This window comes from Macaca mulatta, chromosome 9, assembly GCF_049350105.2.
Source record: "Macaca mulatta isolate MMU2019108-1 chromosome 9, T2T-MMU8v2.0, whole genome shotgun sequence".
In the NCBI taxonomy this organism is placed as follows: Eukaryota; Metazoa; Chordata; class Mammalia; order Primates; family Cercopithecidae; genus Macaca; species Macaca mulatta.
The window spans coordinates 138,704,184-138,723,453 of record NC_133414.1 but is presented as its reverse complement, the minus strand read 5'-3'; the positions used below and the strand labels follow the sequence as shown (position 1 = coordinate 138,723,453).

General features: G+C 43.1%; 1 protein-coding gene across 2 annotated transcripts in view; it reads left to right on the top strand.

Moving 5' to 3' along the window:
- The first annotated feature begins 1,308 nt into the window (after positions 1–1,308).
- C9H10orf90 (chromosome 9 C10orf90 homolog) overlaps positions 1,309–19,270 on the top strand; it is a 238,166-nt gene continuing 220,204 nt past the window's right edge. For both annotated transcript variants that reach the window (XM_028826995.2, XM_028826997.2), the window contains exon 1: positions 1,309–2,133. In XM_028826995.2, the coding sequence (XP_028682828.2) occupies positions 1,894–2,133 (240 nt within the window). In that variant the 5' untranslated portion in view covers positions 1,309–1,893. The remainder of the gene's footprint in view (positions 2,134–19,270) is intronic.

Genomic DNA, 19,270 nt, shown 5'->3' with positions numbered 1-19,270 from the left:
CTATTATTTGTTACCTGCCTCGCAGGGTCTGCTGGACAGGAGCAGATAGACACCAGTGGGAGCTGGTTTAAATGGTGCCTTTGGGGGCACAGGAATGACCTTCATAGCTGCCAAACATGCAAGCAGATCCCCTCTTTCCTTGATGTCCCTGTTCAATTTTAATGTTTTTATTGCTCAAATGTCTCCCGTGGCTTTCTTTATCACATTGCTTCCAAATCCAAGATGGTGCTCCATGGTGTAGCTCCCTGGGAGTTTCCAGCATGACTCTCAGGTTTGAGTCAGCCATGGATGTCTTCAGTTGGGTGCTGACATTCTCATTGACATCCTCGGGAGATCCCCAGGCAGACCTGGGCTGTGTTCTGTTTAAGAAACCGTGAACTCCACTTCACTGTGTGATCTCGAGCCAGCATTTAATCTCTGTAGGTCTTCTACTTTAACACTCAAATGAAAATGTTGGCCGAAATGATCTCTAAAGTCTTTTCTGTCTCCTCCTTCATTTCCGTTCCCATCTTCAATAGTTCCATTACCTCTGAAGGTGGAAGTTTAGCATTTTAGCCCCCAGGTCCTAGCCCCGCTGAGTGTGACATGCAAAGCTTCGATCTACTGCAGGAAGGCTCATGGCTCTGGGCTAGGACTGCAGCTCTGTTTTCAGGAAAGTTATCTGGGGGCCCTTCTTCCTTTAGCCTCCCCCATGGCTTTCAATGTGGGGCAGGTGAGTTAATTATTCAAGGAGGTGTCTCTGCCAAGAGAAAGTCACCTGTGGAGAAGAGTTCTGTGTCTGGACTTGGAGCACAGCCATGATGCTCTCACCCGCTTCCTCTTGGCGCACACCCTTGATCCAAGGCTTGCCATTTTCACTTCTAAATTACTAGGTTAATAGAAATGGCATCAAAACAAGAAATAAAATGAGGCATATACCATGGATCTGCAATTCTAATTGATTTGAAATTTAGAATCCGACAATTATTAGCACCACGTTAATCTCCACTATCATATGTGTAGCGAACACTGTGCAAAATAATTTGGGTAGAGAACGTGCAACTGTACTTTCAAAATGATGCCTAATGTGACTCTATTCCGTGCTGTTGTTGTCTCACTGTTTTGCTCACCAGAGTCTAACAATAACCCTGTGAGTGACAGACGGGGTATTTTCATTCCAGTTTTCCTCCTGGTAAACTGAGGCTCAGGGTGGTGAGGGAACTTCCCATGGTTGACCCAGGACCAGAGCCCCCTTCTAGGCGAGTGGACTCCACCCCCAAGCCCCCACGTGACACGCTGTTTTTCTGATGGCCTCTTACAGCCGTTGCTGCTTCTGTGCTGGGAGTTCTCTTTTTCGCTTGAATGTGTTTCTTCTTCAGGGCTGAGGACGCTCTTTGTATTGGTAGGCAGCCTGCACTTGTTCCTTTCAGTCCTGGCAAGTAAAAGCAGGAATTCTGAAAAGCAACGATGATTCCTCTTGGTTCCTTTGTATAGAGCCCTGTAAATAATTTATTTGGATTTGAGAGGATAGAGACTAGCAAACATATTGAATCTCTCAGTAACTGGGTGAATTCTGTGTTCAAAGTTTCAAGGCAGTGGAAAGAAAAATACTTCTTTGAAATCAGAGAAGACTTTGAGTGACCCGAGAGCTCAGGCGTGAGGCTGGAAACAGACCACAACAAGAAGTTTTTTTCTCTTTTGGCATGTAAAGGTCACCCTTGAGGTTCCCACATCCACATCCTTCACAAATGTAGCTGGGATATTGAGACGACTAGCTCTGGAGTTGGAAAACCCTGGGACAGGTCCGAGCTGGGGCACTGCCCAAGTCCCTCCTGTTGCACTCAATACCTGGGTTAAACAAAGAAAATTGTGTTTGCCAGTCTCGCTAGCTAAAGTCACAAGATTCCGAGTATCATGCGGCACTCTGGAATTCCTACAAAAACTCATCAGCAGGGGTATGCTGCCTGCTATGCAGAAACGGCCGTGCATCGGACTTTCCAGATAAAAACATTTAGTACAGAGTTGAAAAACCATGTGATGGTCATGGATTTTGTGAAGAGTAACTGGTTTCCCTCCCAGAGAAGAGCCAAAGTTTGTATCATCCATATGTGTCAAGGCTTGAAGATGGCTGAGCAGACAGCCAGCAGATATGAGGTACGGCTGAGCCTGGGTGGGTGAGTGGGTACACACTTGACTCCGAGAGAGATGGACTTGTTGCTCCTCAGACAGTTCAGGTGTTTTATCTGGTCTAACAAATTAATCATATGTGTTTGTAGACTTCCCTAAGGGATTTGGAAAAACCTTCTTCATTTCTGAATTTATTTTAGTTTTTGAAATATGGGGGAAGGAGAAAGCATATTGGATGAAGGTAATTTACGATGACACATGTCTGCATTTACAAACGTTTAATGGTGCTCCGAAGACTACTGAGTTGGGTAATTTGTATCCATGTTTAGAAACTACAGCATGTTTCTCTGAGTTAAATATTCTTAGCTCTGTATGTTTGCAATCACCTGTGTTTAAAAGCAAATTCCTGTTTGTTTCCTGTTGTGTTTTGCAGGAGAATATGTATGACATGTTTTCATTGAGTTAAAATAGGATGATTCAAGTTAGGCCAGTAAGAATGGTCTTTTATTTTTGAGAGCAAGCTCTAATTTTCAAGCAGAGACAACTTTGTAAAAAAAAAAAAAAAAAAAAAAAAAAAAAAAGAGAGAGAGAGAGAGAACTTTAGAGATTTAAAATGTCAAAGTGAGATAAACACCTTACTCTGAAACATATTTGTATTCTGCAACTAGTATCAGCCGCAAGCAGTAGTTATCTTTTCAGGAAGTAAACACGCATGAAATCTGATCGGCTCTTTATTGTACATGGAATAAATTATGAACGACATTGTAATTGACTCCCATATAGCTCATTTACCCATCTCTTTTGATAGATGTAACATGCAAATTGCTAATGCCTTATGAAAAGGTAACCTTTCTGAATATTGATGCTGTTATTAGGAAAGCCTTCCCATGAATACTGGCAAATACGCCAGGTCTTTTGTTCCCCAGACTGGGCAGAAGGAAGCCAGCACAGTGTGGAAGGAACAGGTTTTGCAAGGTTCAAGGCTAGCTTCTTCCAATTCCAGCCCTGGGAGTGTGAATTTCCTCGTTCACAACAGAGATGTAAAGGCCACAGAAATAATGGTGCTAATTAAATTCAGTAATAGTTGTTCATTACTCCATTGCCCAATCAACCAGAGCAAAAGGTGTGCAATTAGAATATAATTGAAAGAAATCAGAGATGTCATTATTCACAAGTAATTAATCAGATGGGGACAGAATTTTATCATTGCATAATTTTCATTGAGGTTATTTTCCAGTCCTCCAGAGAGAGAAAAACTTGTTGAATTACATTATCATGCGTCTTACAAAAGTGTTCATGGCTTCATTTTAAACCCTGTGCAGTGAACAGTAGATCTGGGATTCTCATTTTCTTCATATGTAAAACTTCACTTATTCCTAGAGCCACACTAAATAAAACAATGTGAAAAAAGTACATCTTTTTAGGAGGTTACAAAAAACTTCAAATATGTGACAGTCACAGCTACATTTTTTTCAGGGCCCAATGCCCTGCTACTATTGACAGCTAACAACTGAGCCACCAATGTTCAAATGAATGCCAGATCCAAGCCTCCACCCACAATCAGTCTGATGGGCTGGATGGGCCTCACTGTGTCCGACTCCAGAAGTTGTCCAGGAAGGGCCTGCCTCCTTGGCTCAAGGGCAGGCCAAGTTTGAAAACCATCAGATGGGATTTGCACCCCCTGTCCCTCTGAACTTCAGGCTCTGCTCTTGATTTTTGGTAGCAAACATTTCCGATTTTAAAATATTCCACATCCATTAAACTATTCTTCATGTTGTTCCCACCAGGACACCTCAGCATTATTTAGATTAGGAAATTTAGGAAGAAGGAAACTTCCTTACTCAATTTCCCAAGCTGTACTGATGAGAGACCCCAATTAGCAACTACTGGATTCTGCCTTTGGACTTGGCCCCATGACTCTTTCTCTTCTATCAGCTCCAAGGCCATCGACTAACCTGCCCCGGGTTTTGACCATAAAGTACTCAATGGGCTGACAAATGAGCAAGGTCTCTGGGATGAACTCTCAATGCACAAAGGTGCTAGGTTAAAGAAACTGACTGGTTATCTGGCAAAAGTGAGTTTTGGAGATTTTATTTCTGTAAAAACCTTATGGATTTCAAGTTCTTCCCATGAGGTCCTGCAAATCTGCTTGATTTTAGTGTAAAACCTACAGACTCAAATTTTTCCAAAACCATGGGCTTAGTCCTGAGCTGTCTTAATGATTGGAGAACCCACCTCTCACCTGCTGAACTCCAGCCCAGGGATGATCCAGCCACACGCATACCCTTACATAGACTTCCTTCTAATAGCAAGAAGGAGCAGAGCCTGCTGTGCTGAAAGTAACCAGGATTGGAAGCAGGTGATGGTGAGGGGTGCTGAAGGTCCCTGGGTTCATATTTTCAAAGCCTTGATGTCTGCACACTCAAAAAATGCCCCAAACTCTGAGAAATACAGTGTGTTAAGGGCATGTCTCCCCCTGCATATGTTTTTGATGAATTTCAGACATCAATGTAGCCATAACTGGAGGATGGGATGAGCCCATATTGAAGCTCTACCTTCTGTCGACATGGCAAGCAGGGACACTTTCTGAGACTCTATGCAGCAGAGCTTGAATGGTTTTGCCAACCTGGGAAGGGAGACCTCATAGAATTCAGTGATGTGCTCATATCTCCTAAGGTGTGAATGTAGTGGGCATCTCCTAATTGATTGTGGAGACCTTTCTGATGGTAGGTGTAGGCTGAGATGCATCAGCCAAGGCTCACCCATCTGTCCTCTGATAGGCGACAGTTTCTAATGCCTTTAATCGTTAGATGAACCAAAGAAAGATTATGTATTTGGAAATCACTATTTGGCCATGCCTCCCAATATTTTTCAAAATCTCCATCATCATTTCCATCTCCCTTTTCTATTCATTCTTTTAAAATTTTGGGTTTAGCCAGCTGGGCACAGTGGCTCACACCTGTAATCCCAGCACTTTGGGAGGCCAAGGTGGGCAGATCACGAGGTCAGGAGATCAAGATCATCCTGGCTAACACGGTGAAACCCCGTCTCTACTACAAATACAAAAAATTAGCCGGGCGTGGAGGTGGATGCCTGTAGTCCCAGCTACTCAGGAGGCTGGGGCAGGAGAATGGCATGAACCTGGGAGGCAGAGCTTGAAATGAGCTGAGATCGTGCCACTGCACTCCAACCAGGGCGACAGAGCAATACGCCATCTCAAAAACAAAACAAAACAAAACAAATTGTGTTTAGCCAGTAGTGCTCAATTCATAGTGAATTTTTTTTTTTTTTTTTTTTTGAGACTGAGTCTCACACTGTTGCCTGGGGTTGGAGTGCAGTGGCACGATCTTGGCTCACTGCAACCTCTGCCTCCCGGGTTCAAATGATTGTCCTGACTCAGCCTCCCAAGTACCTGGGATTACAGGCGCACGCCACCATGCCTGGCTAATTTTGTTGCATTTTTAGTAGAGACGGGGTTTCACCTTGTTGGTCAGGCTGGTCTTGAACTCCTGACCTCATGATCCACCTGCCTTGGCCTCCCAAAGTGCTGGGATTACAGGTGTGAGCCACCGTGCCCGGCCTCATAGTGAACTCTTTAAAGAACTGCATACGCCTCTGGCAAAGTCATGGCTGTTGTGACTCAGTGGGCCCAGGGCAGCGTGAAGGTATTGGCAATGACAAACAAGGAAGAACACTTACCAGGCGACTCCTTTCATCTCCCATGTCCCTCCTCATGTCTGCACTTTCCTCTACCTTCTCGAGCTGTTCTAAGGTCCTTGTCTGCTCATTTGATCAGCATCTGTTATTTCTGCATCATTTCTAGTGATTGATTTTCCTTCTGATTACAGGTCATGCTTCTTTGCACACTAGGTAATTTTTTTTTTTATTATACTTTATGTTCTAGGGTACATGTGCACAATGTGCAGGTTTGTTACATATGTATACATGTGCCATGTTGGTGTGCTGCACCCATTAACTCATCATTTACATTGGGTATATCTCTTAATGCTATCCCTCACCCCTTCCCCCGCCCCACAACAGGCCCCGGTGTGTGATTTCAGCTTCCTGTGTCCAGGTGTTTTCACTGTTCAGTTCCCACCTATAAGTGAGAACATGTGGTGTTTGGTTTTCTGTTCTTGCGATAGATTGCTGAGAATGATGGTTTCCAGCTGCATCCATGTCCCTACAAAGGACACGAACTCATCCTTTTTTATGGCTGCATAGTATTCCATGGTGTATATGTGCCACATTTTCTTAATCCAGTCTGTCATTGATGGACATTTGGGTTGGTTCCAAGTCTTTGCTATTGTGAATAGTGCCGTAGTAAACATATGTGTGCATGTGTCTCACTAGGTAATTTTAAAATTGAATTTTGGACACTGAATTTTACATTGTTTGGTGTTTGATTTTGTTACATTTAAGTTATTTGAAAACAGCTTGACCCTTTTGAGGCTTACTTTTTGGATTTGTTTGGGCTTGTTGAAATGTCCGTGGGGATATTTGGTAATGTCTGGAGACAGTTTGGTTGTGACAACCTTGGGGAAAGTGCTACTGGTGTCTAATGGGTAGAGGCCAGAGATGCTGCTAATATTCTACAATGCACAGGACAGTGCCACCTTCCACCCTGTAACAAAGAATTACCTGGCTGAAAATGTCCATGGTGTTGAGGCCGAGAAACCCTGATGTGGGCTAATTTAGTCCCAGTGTTACAACGTGACCCTCCTGAGGACTCTACCTGATGTCTCGTGTGTGACAAGGTGTTTGTACCTTGGCTGGCGGGAACCTAAATTGCTTCCAAGTAGGTCCTGAATGATGTGACCTACCACTTTCTGGAAGTTATTTTCTTGGTTTCAGGTATTTTTCTCTTGGGCAGGTGCAGATCAGTATTCAGGCAAAGACCTGGGAGGTCCCTTGCAGGCTGCTGGAACTCTCCTTTGCAGTTCTCCTCTTCCCAAATTCCAGCTACATCGGCCTCTCTAATTTCCTTCTCTACCTCCTCCACTCAGCAAAGACCCCAGGCTCAGCTGAGTTTCCCCTCCCAAGCTGCAACCTGGACATGGCCTCCAGGTGGGGACAATTGTAGGACTCACCTCTCAGGGGTCATAGTGCTACACTGCTTATTGTGCAATGTCTGGAAGTCATTGTTTCCTAGCTGTTGTCTGGTTACTCTGTCATGGCTGGAAGAAGAAGTCTCCCAGAGCGGTTTCAATATCCCACTATAGTTTGGAAACTTAGCTCTGGGCTTTGCTGAATGTTTTCAAGTGGTTGGAGTACACCGTTTGGTCTTGTAAAATAAAAGCACTCAAGTTTTAAGTATTTGGGCTTCAAGAGAATTTGATTCAGGAAAAAAAGAGGTCACTGAGACCAAACAGGAGGTAAAGCGAACATTTCCTTTCTTCTCACAGTTATCAAAAGGTGCAAAACAATTTTCCCTGTTTCCAGACCAAGTTGAAGAGCTTAGCCAGATCAAAGCCTTTGGAGTCTCACCTTTCCCCCTGAAGTCCTGGCCTCCAAGCATTATTTTTGCTGGGATGTGCTCATGGCTCTGACTGCAGTGAAGACTCTACCTCCAGCCTGAGGAGGGCTGAGAAAAGGCTGTTTAACAAAGGGCAATAAAGATTTTCATGAGCTCCGCCACTCCGCCAACAGGCTGGGAGCCCCTGCCTCATTCCTGTGCCTTGCCTGCTGTCTGGTGGGTGCTTGGGCTCCTCCTTGAAGCCTCAGCTCAGCCTCCACTGACAATGGCTGATGGCCTCCATTCAAACGCAGACATGAGAAGCCCAAGAACTGAGAGGGAAATGAAATGGCTGTGCTTGGGTCTCAATGCTGCCCTCTCACCATATTCTTCCAGCCCTCCCTGCACCTGGCAACTGGAGCTGCCTGTCACAGGGCAAGGTCCTAAAGAGGTGTGAGGAGTCAGAAGTCTGAAGTCGGTTTTGTTGCATCAGGAGGCAGATCTGGTGAGTGAGGTCTCCAATCTTGCTACAATGGACAGTATTTAACGAGAGGTCAAGTGTGAGTTGACCCATGGCATTGGAAGCTAAAGCTTGTAAGATCTATCTGACATCATTTTAGTCAATTTCCACCAGGGAATTGGGAACTTGTGGGGAGACCACATCCACATTTCAGCCAAACCGAGGGAGAGAAGAGACAGCAGATGAAAGGTGGTAGTGTGGTTAGGAGAAAGAGCACTGGGTTGAGACTGTCTGGGCTCTTGCCAGCTGAGTGATCTTGGCAATTTTCTTGTTCTCTTTGAGCCTAGTTTTCTCATCTGTGTTCATATGAACAATGATAATATCTGCCTTATAGGGTTGCTGGGGGCATTAAAAGAGATAACCTATATAAAGGGTTAAGTCTTGGGGCTAGCATGGAGGCTGTACCACATGAAAGTGACACAGAGCCGTGGCACCAAGACGTGGCCCCTGGGTGCAGGCCAATTGTAACCAGTGCTTTATGGGTGCTGCTGCTTTGTAAGCCGTCTTGTTTAAGTTGGGGCAAAACACTTCCCTTCCCTCCTTCCCCACACTCAAAATGTCAGGTCACAGGGACTTATGACCTTCTATATTCTTGGCTCAGGGTAACCCCATCCCCCAAGCAATTTAGAAATTAGTCATCAAATTGGCCAGGAGCTAAAATGCACAGTTTTCATTCAGAGCACGCCCACTCCTGGGACCAGCTGCAAATTCCATCACCAACAAGAGACTCTTGAGAGTGTGAGTTCATCCACACCTGACTCCCTCACGATAAAGCTAGGGTTAAGGCAGAAAGCATTAATGAGGCATTTTTGACATAAAATGGACCTCCCTAGGAACAAGGATCTAAATGAGGTTTTGCCATCTTATGGAAGATTGCATGGCCCCTGCACCTTAGTGTATTTTAGAATCCTTAGAACATTCTAAGAATTCAGACCCCTGGGTTCTGGGAGGGGTGGCTTCCAGAAATCTATGTTTTTAAATAGAGAACTTGGTGGTTCTGTTGCATTTCTGAAACCATGATCTGCAAGTTCTAGACCATTATTTTCCAACTGCATGAACCCCAAAGAAAGTCACAAAAAGGCCAGTGGAATTGTCCTTGTTAAGAAAACTAGTGTGTGGAAGGGCAGGGAGTGGGGGCAGATGTGAGTCAGAGAGGAGAGTGTGGAAGCCAGGACCACTGTGTGCAAGGAGAGCTGAGAGATGGAGATAGAACAAAAGAGGCCGGTGTCAGCTGATTCCTGAATTGCCTCATTGAAGCTCACAACAGCTGTGTGAGACACATGAGGCCTATTTTTCCAAAGAGAAAATTCTGTGAGGCCAGAGACATGGTGCAGGCTGCACAGTGACACAGTTAAGAGCGGCGGAAGGAGGATTCCATCTAGGTTACGTCTTCTTCTACAGATTGTACTTCTCACGTGGTGCTGGGGGAGGCAGCACATCTCCTGAGAACGACAGCTGGAACCCAGGGAGGTTCAGAGCTAACTACAGAGAAAGTCAACTACACCAGAATGAAGTGGTTAGGGGCAGTCATCGTGCCCCTCTAAACTGGGGGCCCTTTCTCTTTCCTTCTGATTGAGACATTTGTCCACCCACAGCTTTCTCACTGAGAACCTCCTTACAGCTCTGAGGACCACACGTGTTCTTACCACCCTCTGTAGTTGCCACCCTGGGTCCTCTTCCTCCTCTACTGGAGCAGATGGATTAAAGAGGAGACACTTGAGCTTGCTCTTGTAACAAATACATATTAAGGACCTACCTACCCTGTGACAGGAACTGTGGTAGGTGCTGGGGACATAGAGGTCAAAAAGGCTTATCATCTGATTGAGGAGGCACCCATCCCAGTGATGCCAGGCCAGGGTGTCTACACAGAGTTGTGGATCCAGAGAACTCAGCGAGACTGCACGGAGGAGACCTTTGGGCACATTCTTTACGGAAGAGTGGGCGGTTTCCAGGCGTGGCGGGACAGAGAGAGTATAGGCAATTGGGGAAGGGGAGGACATTTCAGGCAGAAGGAATGGCAATTTCTGGAAGGGGGCACGGGAAGGGAAAACCTAAGCAGAACCCAGTAGTCTCTCTCAGCTGAAGAGACACAGGGTGTGACTGTAATTTGCAAGGCACACTTCTTGAGAGGAAGGAGGTAGGCAAAAAAAAAAAAAAAAAAAAAAAAAAAAAAAAAGAATTCCAGAAGTTTGCATCGGGCCCTCTTGAGTCTGGCTGAAAATTAATCTGTGCTGTGTAGGGAGAAAGTCTCTATGACCAGACAGAAAACCGGCAAGGAAAGAACATCTTACTGGGGAGCTGTGAGATGAGCACTTCTCAGCACTACCTCAGAGCCATGTATCATTCAGGTCCCTCACCACCTGGAATGTAGAGACCACACTGAATACAGGAAAATCACATAGAGCCCCGAGGAGGGTCATGTCTTAGTAGTGTGGCTAAACTAGCCTCAGTAAAGGCTACCCTAGATCCATCCATAGTAATTTTAAAACCAGTTGTTGAAATAATCAAGCCATTCCTCAAGTGGTTTAGTTGGCAAACAAAGTTAAAACTTTTTTTTTTTTTTTTTTTTTTTTAACAAGACTGCAACACAATCCAGCAAGCAATAATATAAAATTTACAATGTCTGGCATCCAATCAAAATTACTAAACTTTCAAAGAATCCAGAGCATATGACTCATAACCAAGATAATGCTAGTTAGTAAAAACAGATTCATTAATGATGCAAATGAGAGAATTCACAAGCAATGATCTATTAAAAGGCTATTACAGATATTATAATTATATTGTTTTCCCTTTAAATTCAAGAATTTAAGAAAAGATATCACCGTAATGGGGCAAGAAATGGATTATTTTTTAAAAAAGAACTTGCTAAGAAAAAAATGACACTATCTAAAATGGAAATTTTACTGGATAGGATTAACAGCAGATTAGATGCTGCAGAAGAAAAGATCAATGAACTTTCCAAAATGAAGACAAGAGAGAAAAATTTAAAAAAAGAAGAGAGAGCCAGAGTGAGATTTGGAGAGGGAGACACGGCAAAAGAGAGAGCACAGTAAGATCTATCTGACATCATTTTGGTCAGTTTCCACCAGGGAACTGGGAACTTGTGGGGAAACCATATCCACATTTCAGTCAAACCAAACCAAGGGAGAGAAGAGATGGCAGATGAAAGGTGGTGGTGTGGTTAAGAGAACAAGCACTGGATTGAGACTGTCTGGGCTCTTGCTAGCTGAGTGACCTTGACAGTTTTCTTGTTCTCTTTGAGCCTAGTTTTCTCATCTGTGTTCATATGAACTATGATAATATCTGCCTTATAGGGTTGCTGGGGGCATTAAAAGAGATAACCTATATAGAGGATTGAGCCGTGGAATTGGCAAGGAGGTTGTTCCCCATGACAATGAGTTGTTGTTGTTGTCCAAGTTTCAACATACGTTTTCCCGCTGTCTCCACCTCTATCACAGAGCCATGGCAAAAAGATGTGGCCCTTGGGTGCAGGCAAATTGTAACTAGCACTTTATGGATGCTGCTCCTGTGACCTGGAGGATGATATCAAGAAGCCCAACACACATGTGATTAGATACACAGAAAGAATGGGCGGGGAGGAGTGAGGAGAAAAAAGATTTGAAGAAATAATGGCTAAAAGTTTTCCAAGTTAATGACATTTGTATCAAGCATATAATAGCAGAAGCCAGATTCTCAAGGTTGTCCCATGCCACATTAAGTGTTTCCAAAATGATGGTCCACAGGGTTGTCAGTAGGGGTTCTCCAGTCCAAGGGAAATGACCACCATGTACAAATTAACTGAAGCAGCTAGCTGCTGTACTTATGACTGAGATGATACCAATTTAGGGTAGGATCACATATTGTGTCTGTTATGATTGGCTATTAGTAAAACGAAAAAAATCTGGCAGACACAATCTGTATTTATTTTTTATTGTTGCCTAACTAATTATTACATATATAGCAGCTTAAAACAATGCCATTGATTATTTGTAGATCAGAAGTTCTGGTGTAGGTTAGATGGCTTCTCTGATTAGGATCTCTTCAGGTTGAATCACGGTGTCACTGAGACTGTGATCTCTGAGGCTCGGGGGTCCTCTTCTACGATCACTGGTTCTTGGCAGAATTCAGTTCCTTGTGGCTACAGGACTGAAGTCCCCATTTTCTTACAGGCTGTTAGCCAGAGATCATTCTCAGCTTTTAGAGGACTGCCTCAGGTCACTGTCTGAGGCTCTAGCTGTGGGCAGCTCACAATATGTTGTTTGTTTCTTCAAGGCCAGAAGGAGAATCTCTGCTACATTGACTCTCTCTGACTTCTATAAAAGGCTCATCTGATTAGGTCAGGTCCATCTTATATAATCTCCCTTTTGATTGACTCAATGTCAACTGATTAGTAACCTTAATTACATCTGTAAAACCCAACCCTTTTGCCGTATAATGTAACTTAATCATGGACGTGATTGCCCATCATATTCATAGGATCTTTTCACCATCAAAGAGAGGGGAACATATAGGGCATGTACACCAAGAGGAATCTTAAAAACCATCTGAGTATTTAGCCTGCCACATTCTATTTTAAATTTTTGCATCTGTGGAGTAAAGGAAATAGAAGGAGCCCTTGGGATTGAAAGCACATAGGTTGGAGTCTCTGGGAGCTCCATGAGGCAAAGTGCACATAATCTGCTCTAGCTCACCATGTGCCCCTGGCACAGGTCAGTTCTCAGTAGATATTTGTGGGATGAATTATGAATGAAGAAATGAATAACCAGAAGTGCATGCAGTATGTTTTAGATGAGCACCTGAGGCCAGAGTGAATGATGGTTGACTACTTAGTGCATGTAAGAGATCTTCCTTGATTCAATACTTACATTAGTCTCTATTACAGATTCACTCATTTTTCAGTGATCACAGACGGACAGACAGATGGACAAACAGGTAACAGCTCTAGTTTGTCCAAATGAAGCTAAAAATGAAGGTCACTTGTTTGAGCAATGTTTTCATTAATCCAATTCCAAAAAGTGAAATTATTTAACTTCCTCTCTGTGAGTCTAATTTATATCTCTTCTCCATCTAGAAAGGACTTTGAGACAGCCCTAAAAATGAGTATCTTGGAAAATATCCCAAATTTAGGAATAATAACATATTAGAAAAACAAACAGGGCTGAAGACAAATGGGAGAAATATTTTCTCAAAGTAAACAACGCATTGCTTGCTATTTTATGCAGGAAACCACCTCCCAGCAGAGTGGCCAGCAGCCAGGAGCAAGTACATTGGCAACCCAGGGCCTGTGTCAGGGCCCAGATGCCTCTGATTCAGTCCTCAATTTACAGAAAGTTCACAGATCCCCTTATTTTAGCTGCAGATGCACTCAACTTTTCACTGATGCTGTCTAGACACTGCCGGCTTCTCAGTGCGTGGCTCTAGGTTGGCTGCCTCATATTGCACTAGTTTTCAAGGCAACCTGTTTGGTGATGATGTTCTGGGTGAGCTGTGTGAAAGGGACTTGGCTACTGGATATGCAGAGAGGCTCAGAAGTGAATGGGAGATGCCGTGTGCTTACCTCCTCACCGCTGATTGGAAGTAGGAAAGCTCTGTAGTTCCCAGCGCATGCAGCCACTGTGCTAGCTGTCAGATATACAGGAAAAGCAACCGTGAAGACTCTGTGGAGCAGCTCCACAACCTGAACTCAGGTTCAGCCTCTGCAATCTGGAGGAAGCTTGCAAAATGAAAATCTGATCCCCTTGTTTTAAAACTAGGGAAAGGGCTAGGAGCAATGGCTCCCGCTTGTGATCCCAGCATTTTGGGAGGCTGAGGTGGGAGGATCATTTGAGCCCATTCAAGACCAGCCTGGGCAACAGAGTGAGACCCATTGCAATCAATCAATCAATCAATCAATCAATCCATGAAAACCAAGGAAAATTGTCAGCAATGGTACTAAAATATAAATCATTCTCAACCTATTCTGTAGTCTTTCTCTTGACTTTTTTACAGTGTTTTAAATTCGCTATTTATGTTGGTCTAAGTACAAATTAACATGTTATTATCACAAATTTTACTTTTCAGCTTTACATTGTGCAATGACAGTTTTAACACAAATTCAAAACCATGTAGCTCACAGGTAGACTCACCAAAATGACACAGTTCATGTTTTTTGTAGCTCATAGGTGCATATATGTATTTCATTCAAACCAGAATGATGGAAGTGCTGCAAACATCAACTCAACTGTTTGTAATTTCATTGCTTCATATAATTTTACCAGTACTCTCTGCCCTTTGGCCTGCTGATGACTGAAGAAAGACTATAAGGAAAGGAACTAGGGTTGCCCTGTCTTTCTCTTCCTTCTGTGTCATCATTTCAGCATATAAGTGGCTGGCTATACAGGGAAGTAGCATGAGTAAGAGAGATTTTGATAGGGCTACTGGTCACTCGTGTTTTTCAGAACATCATTGCCTTCTTTCTGCCTTTGAAGTCAATCTGGTTCCAATGGGAAGTGGGACCTCATGGCTGTTGGCATTTCAACGTCCTTGTTCTGGGACAGAATGCACTCACCTTGTATTCACTGTGTATCTTCCTGAACTCCCACACCCAGACTTTGTAGGTTCACCCAAAGTTTGTGAATGAGGATCACCTTATGTCAATGGGGTGGTGAGGGAGTGCACGTGCCTCCTCTGCCCCCAGCATGCCCCATGGTCCTGTTGGCTGTCACTTACAAAACACAAGTTCAAAGACAAAGTATTGGCAGCTGGGTGCAGGAGCTCACGCCTATAATCCTAGCACACTGGGAGGCCGAGGCAGGCAGATCACCTGAGGTCAGGAGTTCCTGATCAACATGGAGAAACCCTGTCTCTACTAAAAATACAAAAATTAGTTGGGCATGGTGGCACACACCTGTAATCCCAGCTACTCAGGAGGCTGAGGCAGGAGAATCATTTGAACCCAGGAGGCGGAGGTTGCGATGAACCGAGATGGGGCCATTGCACTCTAGCCTGGGCAACAAGAGCGAAACTCTGTCTCAAAAAAAAAAAAAAAAAAAAAAAGACAAAGTATTAAAATATTCAAGTTGGTGATACCAAAAGCACAGGTCCACAAAAGAAAAAAAATTGATCAATTGGACTTCATCCAAATTGAATATTGAGTGCATTAAAGGACACTCAATGGAGTGAAAAGGCAGCCCACCTTTGGATGAACTGTGAGGATGTGGTGCCAAATGAAATAACGCAACACACAGGGACAAACATTGTTGTACTCTGCTTTTGTGAAGAACCCGGAATTGTCAAATTCACAAAAACAAAATGTGAAATAGAGCTCCCAGGGGCTGGGAGGAGGAGGAATGGGGAATTATCATTTAATAGGTACAGAGATTCTGTTCAGGAGGATAAAAAAGTTCTGGAGATGGTTTGTGGTGATGGTAGTACAACATCGTGAAAGTGCTTAGTTGTGAACTTGAAAATGATTTAAATGGTTAATTTTATGTTGTGTATATTTTACCACAATTAAAAAAAAATTCGAAATAGTGACATTAAACTGAGCACGTGGCAATTCAGTGTACTGGCCCCTATGCAGATTCACAGGTCTCACACCCATGAAGCTGGCCCTGCACTTACCTGTGTTTACAGAACACGAAGTATGAATGCCTAGGACGGTTGTTAGTTGCAGGTTCTTTCGTTAGACAGTGAGATCCCTGAGGTCAGGGTGCATGTCCTATTTCCCGTACTAGTTATATGTTTGTTGAATTGAAATTCTAAGCTAAATGGAAGCTTATTCACAATATATTTGTTAAAAATCAGCCTTATTAAAACATAATTTACATACATGATTACTCATACGTTTTTGAAGCATACAGTTCATTTTGTTGTGACAAATGGATACAGTTGAACACCAGCACCAAATTGTGACATAGGCCATTTCCACAAGCCAAAAAGTCTCCTGTGCCCTTTGTACTCAATGCCTTTCCCAGCCCAGTCCCTGGCAGTCGCCCGTCTGCTCTCTATAGCTATAGTGTTGCCTGTTCTGAAATGTCTTGTAGCTGAAATCCTAAAGTACGTAGTATTGTATGGCCGTGATAAATTTCGGTTACAACTTCTAGCATCTTAATTAAAGAAATGATGTTCTACTGAGGTAGCAGAGGAGCAAGGGCTTGGCCTTGATCAGGTGAACTTGGATATGAATCCCGACTCTTCCATTCATTAACTCTTCAATTTTTCATGGACTCTCAGTTGCCTCAGTGTCAGTCGCCTCATATGTAAAATGGAGTTACCAAGAGTACCTTCCTCTTGTGCTGCTTTGAGGCTTGTAAGTTGTGTATGACAAGCACTTAGGGAAACCCTTGGCTCATAATAAGAGCCCAAAAAGTCATTGATCACATCATTATTGATGTTATTATTAATAACATTTCTTTGCCTTTAGAATGGGATTACAGTAGTGCCTTCCTTTGGGAGTTGCCATGGAGATTACATAATGCCTGTGAAGCATTTAGAATGGTGCCTGGCCCTTGGTAAGCACTCCATGGTGTGGCTGCTATGATTTTTCTGTTATAAAGCCATTAAGGACCAAATTTTGCTAGCGTTCAATAAGCAGAAGTTATCACTTCCCCTAATTCTGAGAAGGTGTGAAAGTCAGCCACAAAAAGCACTCCTTTTACATTACTTTCTGTCAGTCTGGGTGAAAAAAATCACAGAAATCAATCACCAGTGTAAAATATACCAAATCTGAAGGCCTTTCCCCCCCGCAGGCCCAGGACAGGCATGTCATCAAACAGGTGAGCCAGGGAGCTGGAAATGCCTTTGTTCTTCTTGCTTTTTGTTTTGTTTTGTTTTGTCTCTGTTGCTTTGAAAGAAGAAAGACAATTGAGTTAAAAGTTAAAGGGTCAAGTGGGCTATTGAATTCTCAGAATTTTCTGAGGTGTTCCAAAGTCAGAGTAACTTCAGTGTATTTGATTTCAAAGTATTTCCAACTGTTCAGGACTCTAATTGGTGGAAAGCAGGAAGTGGTGGTAAACAATTCCTGGAGAAAGACGTTTCCACATGGAATGAGAAATGGACTCAGTTCTAGAATCATCAGCTCACATTGTCAAGTACAGCTCATTCTATTGCGCTTTCCTTTATTGTAATTTGCAGATATCACGTACTTTACAAGTTGAAGGTTTGTGGCAGTTGTATTGGGCAAGTCTAGCTGTGCTGTTTTTCCAAAAGCACGTGCTCACTGGATGTCTCTGTGCCACATTGAAATTCTCTCAATATTTCAAACTTTTTCATTATTATATCTGTTATGGTCATCTGTGATCAATGATCTTTCATATTTTTTTTTTTTTGAGACAGTCTTGCTCTGTCGCCAGGCTGGAGTGCAGTGGCACGATCTCAGCCCACTGCAACCTCCGCCTCCCGGGTTCAAGCGATTCCCCTACCTCAGCCTCCCCAGTAGCTGGGACTACAGGCACGTGCCACCGTGCCCAGCTAATTTTTTGTATTTTAGTAGAGACGGGGTTTCACTGTGTTGGCCAGGATGGTCTCGATCTCCTGACCTCATGATCCACCCACCTCAGCCTCCCAAAGTGCTGGGATTACAGGCGTGAGCCACCGCGCCTGGGCTCATATTACTATTGTAATTGTCTTGAGGTGCCACAAATTGCGCACCCAGAAAAGATGCCAAACTTAATCAAGAAACTTCTCCAACAGCAATTTTTTCCCTCACCTCTCAAGTGCTACCTATTTCCTGAGCTACAAAAGTATGAAAATTAGGCTAATTAAGCCTACAATGGCCTCTGAGTGTAAAAGTGAAAGGAAGCGTTCACGTCTCTTGCTTTAAATCAAAAGCTAGAAATGATTATGCCTAGAAATGATTAGTGTAGAAATGATTAAGCTTAGTGAGGAAGACATGTCAACAGCCCAGTCAGGCTGAAAGCCGGGCCTCTTGCACCAAACAGTTAGTCAAGTTGTGGATGCAAAGGAAAAAAATTCTTGAAGGAAATTAAAAGTGCTACTCCAGTGAACACACAAATGATAAGAAAGTAAAACAGCTTTATTGCTGATATGGAGAAAGTTTGAGTGGTCTGGATAGAAGATCAATCCAGCCACAACATTCCCTTAAGCCAAAGCCTAATCCAGCCATAATTCTATGAAGGCTGAGAGAGGTGAGGAAGATACAGAAAAGAAGTGTGAAGCTAGCAGAGGTTGGTTTATGAGGTTTAAAGAAATAAGCTGTCTCTGTAATGTCAAAGTGCACAGTGAAGCAGCAAACGCTGATGTAGAAGCTGCTGCAAGTTATCCAAAAAATAACTGATGAAGTTGGATAAACAACAGATTTTCAATGGAGACTAAACAGCCTTCTACTGGAAGACGATGCCTTCTAGGACTTTCATAGTTAGGGAGGTAAAGTTAATGCCTGGCTTCACAGGACAGGCTGACTCTCTTATTAGGGATAATGAAGTTGGTGACTTAAGTTGAAGCCAATGCTCATTTCCCATTGTGAACATCCGAGGACCGTTAAGAATAATGCTGAACCTACTCTGTCTGTGCTCTATAAATGGAAGAACAAAGCCTGCATAACAGCAAAGCTATTTACAGCATAGTTTATTGACTGTTTTAAGCCCACTGTTAAGACCTGCTGCTTAGAAAAAAAAAAAAAAAAAGATTCCTTTCAAAATATTACTGTTCATTGACAATGTACCTGGTCACCCAAGAGCTCTAATGGAAATGTACAAGAAGATTAATGTTGTTTTCATGTTTAACACAGCATCCATTTTGCAGCCCATAGATCAAGAAGTAATTTCAACATTCAAGCCTTATTATTTCAGAAATACATTTCCTAAGGCTATAGCTGCCATAGAGAGTGATTCTGCTGATGAATCTGAGCAAAGCAAATTGATAACCTTCTGGAAAAGATTCACCATTCTAGATGCCATTAGGCACATTCATGATCCATGAAAGGAGGTCAAAATAGCACATTAGCAGGAGTTTGGAAGAAGTTGATTCCAACCCTCATGGATGACTTTGAGGGTTTCGAGACTTCAGTGGAGGAAGTAACTGAAGATGTTGTAGAAATAGCAAGACAGCTTGAATTAAAAGTGGAGCCTGAAGATGTGACTGAATTGCCGTAATCTCATGATAAAACTTTAATGGATGAGAAGTCACTTCTTATGAAGCAACAAAGAAAATTGTTTCTTGAGATGGAACTATTCCTGGTGAAGATT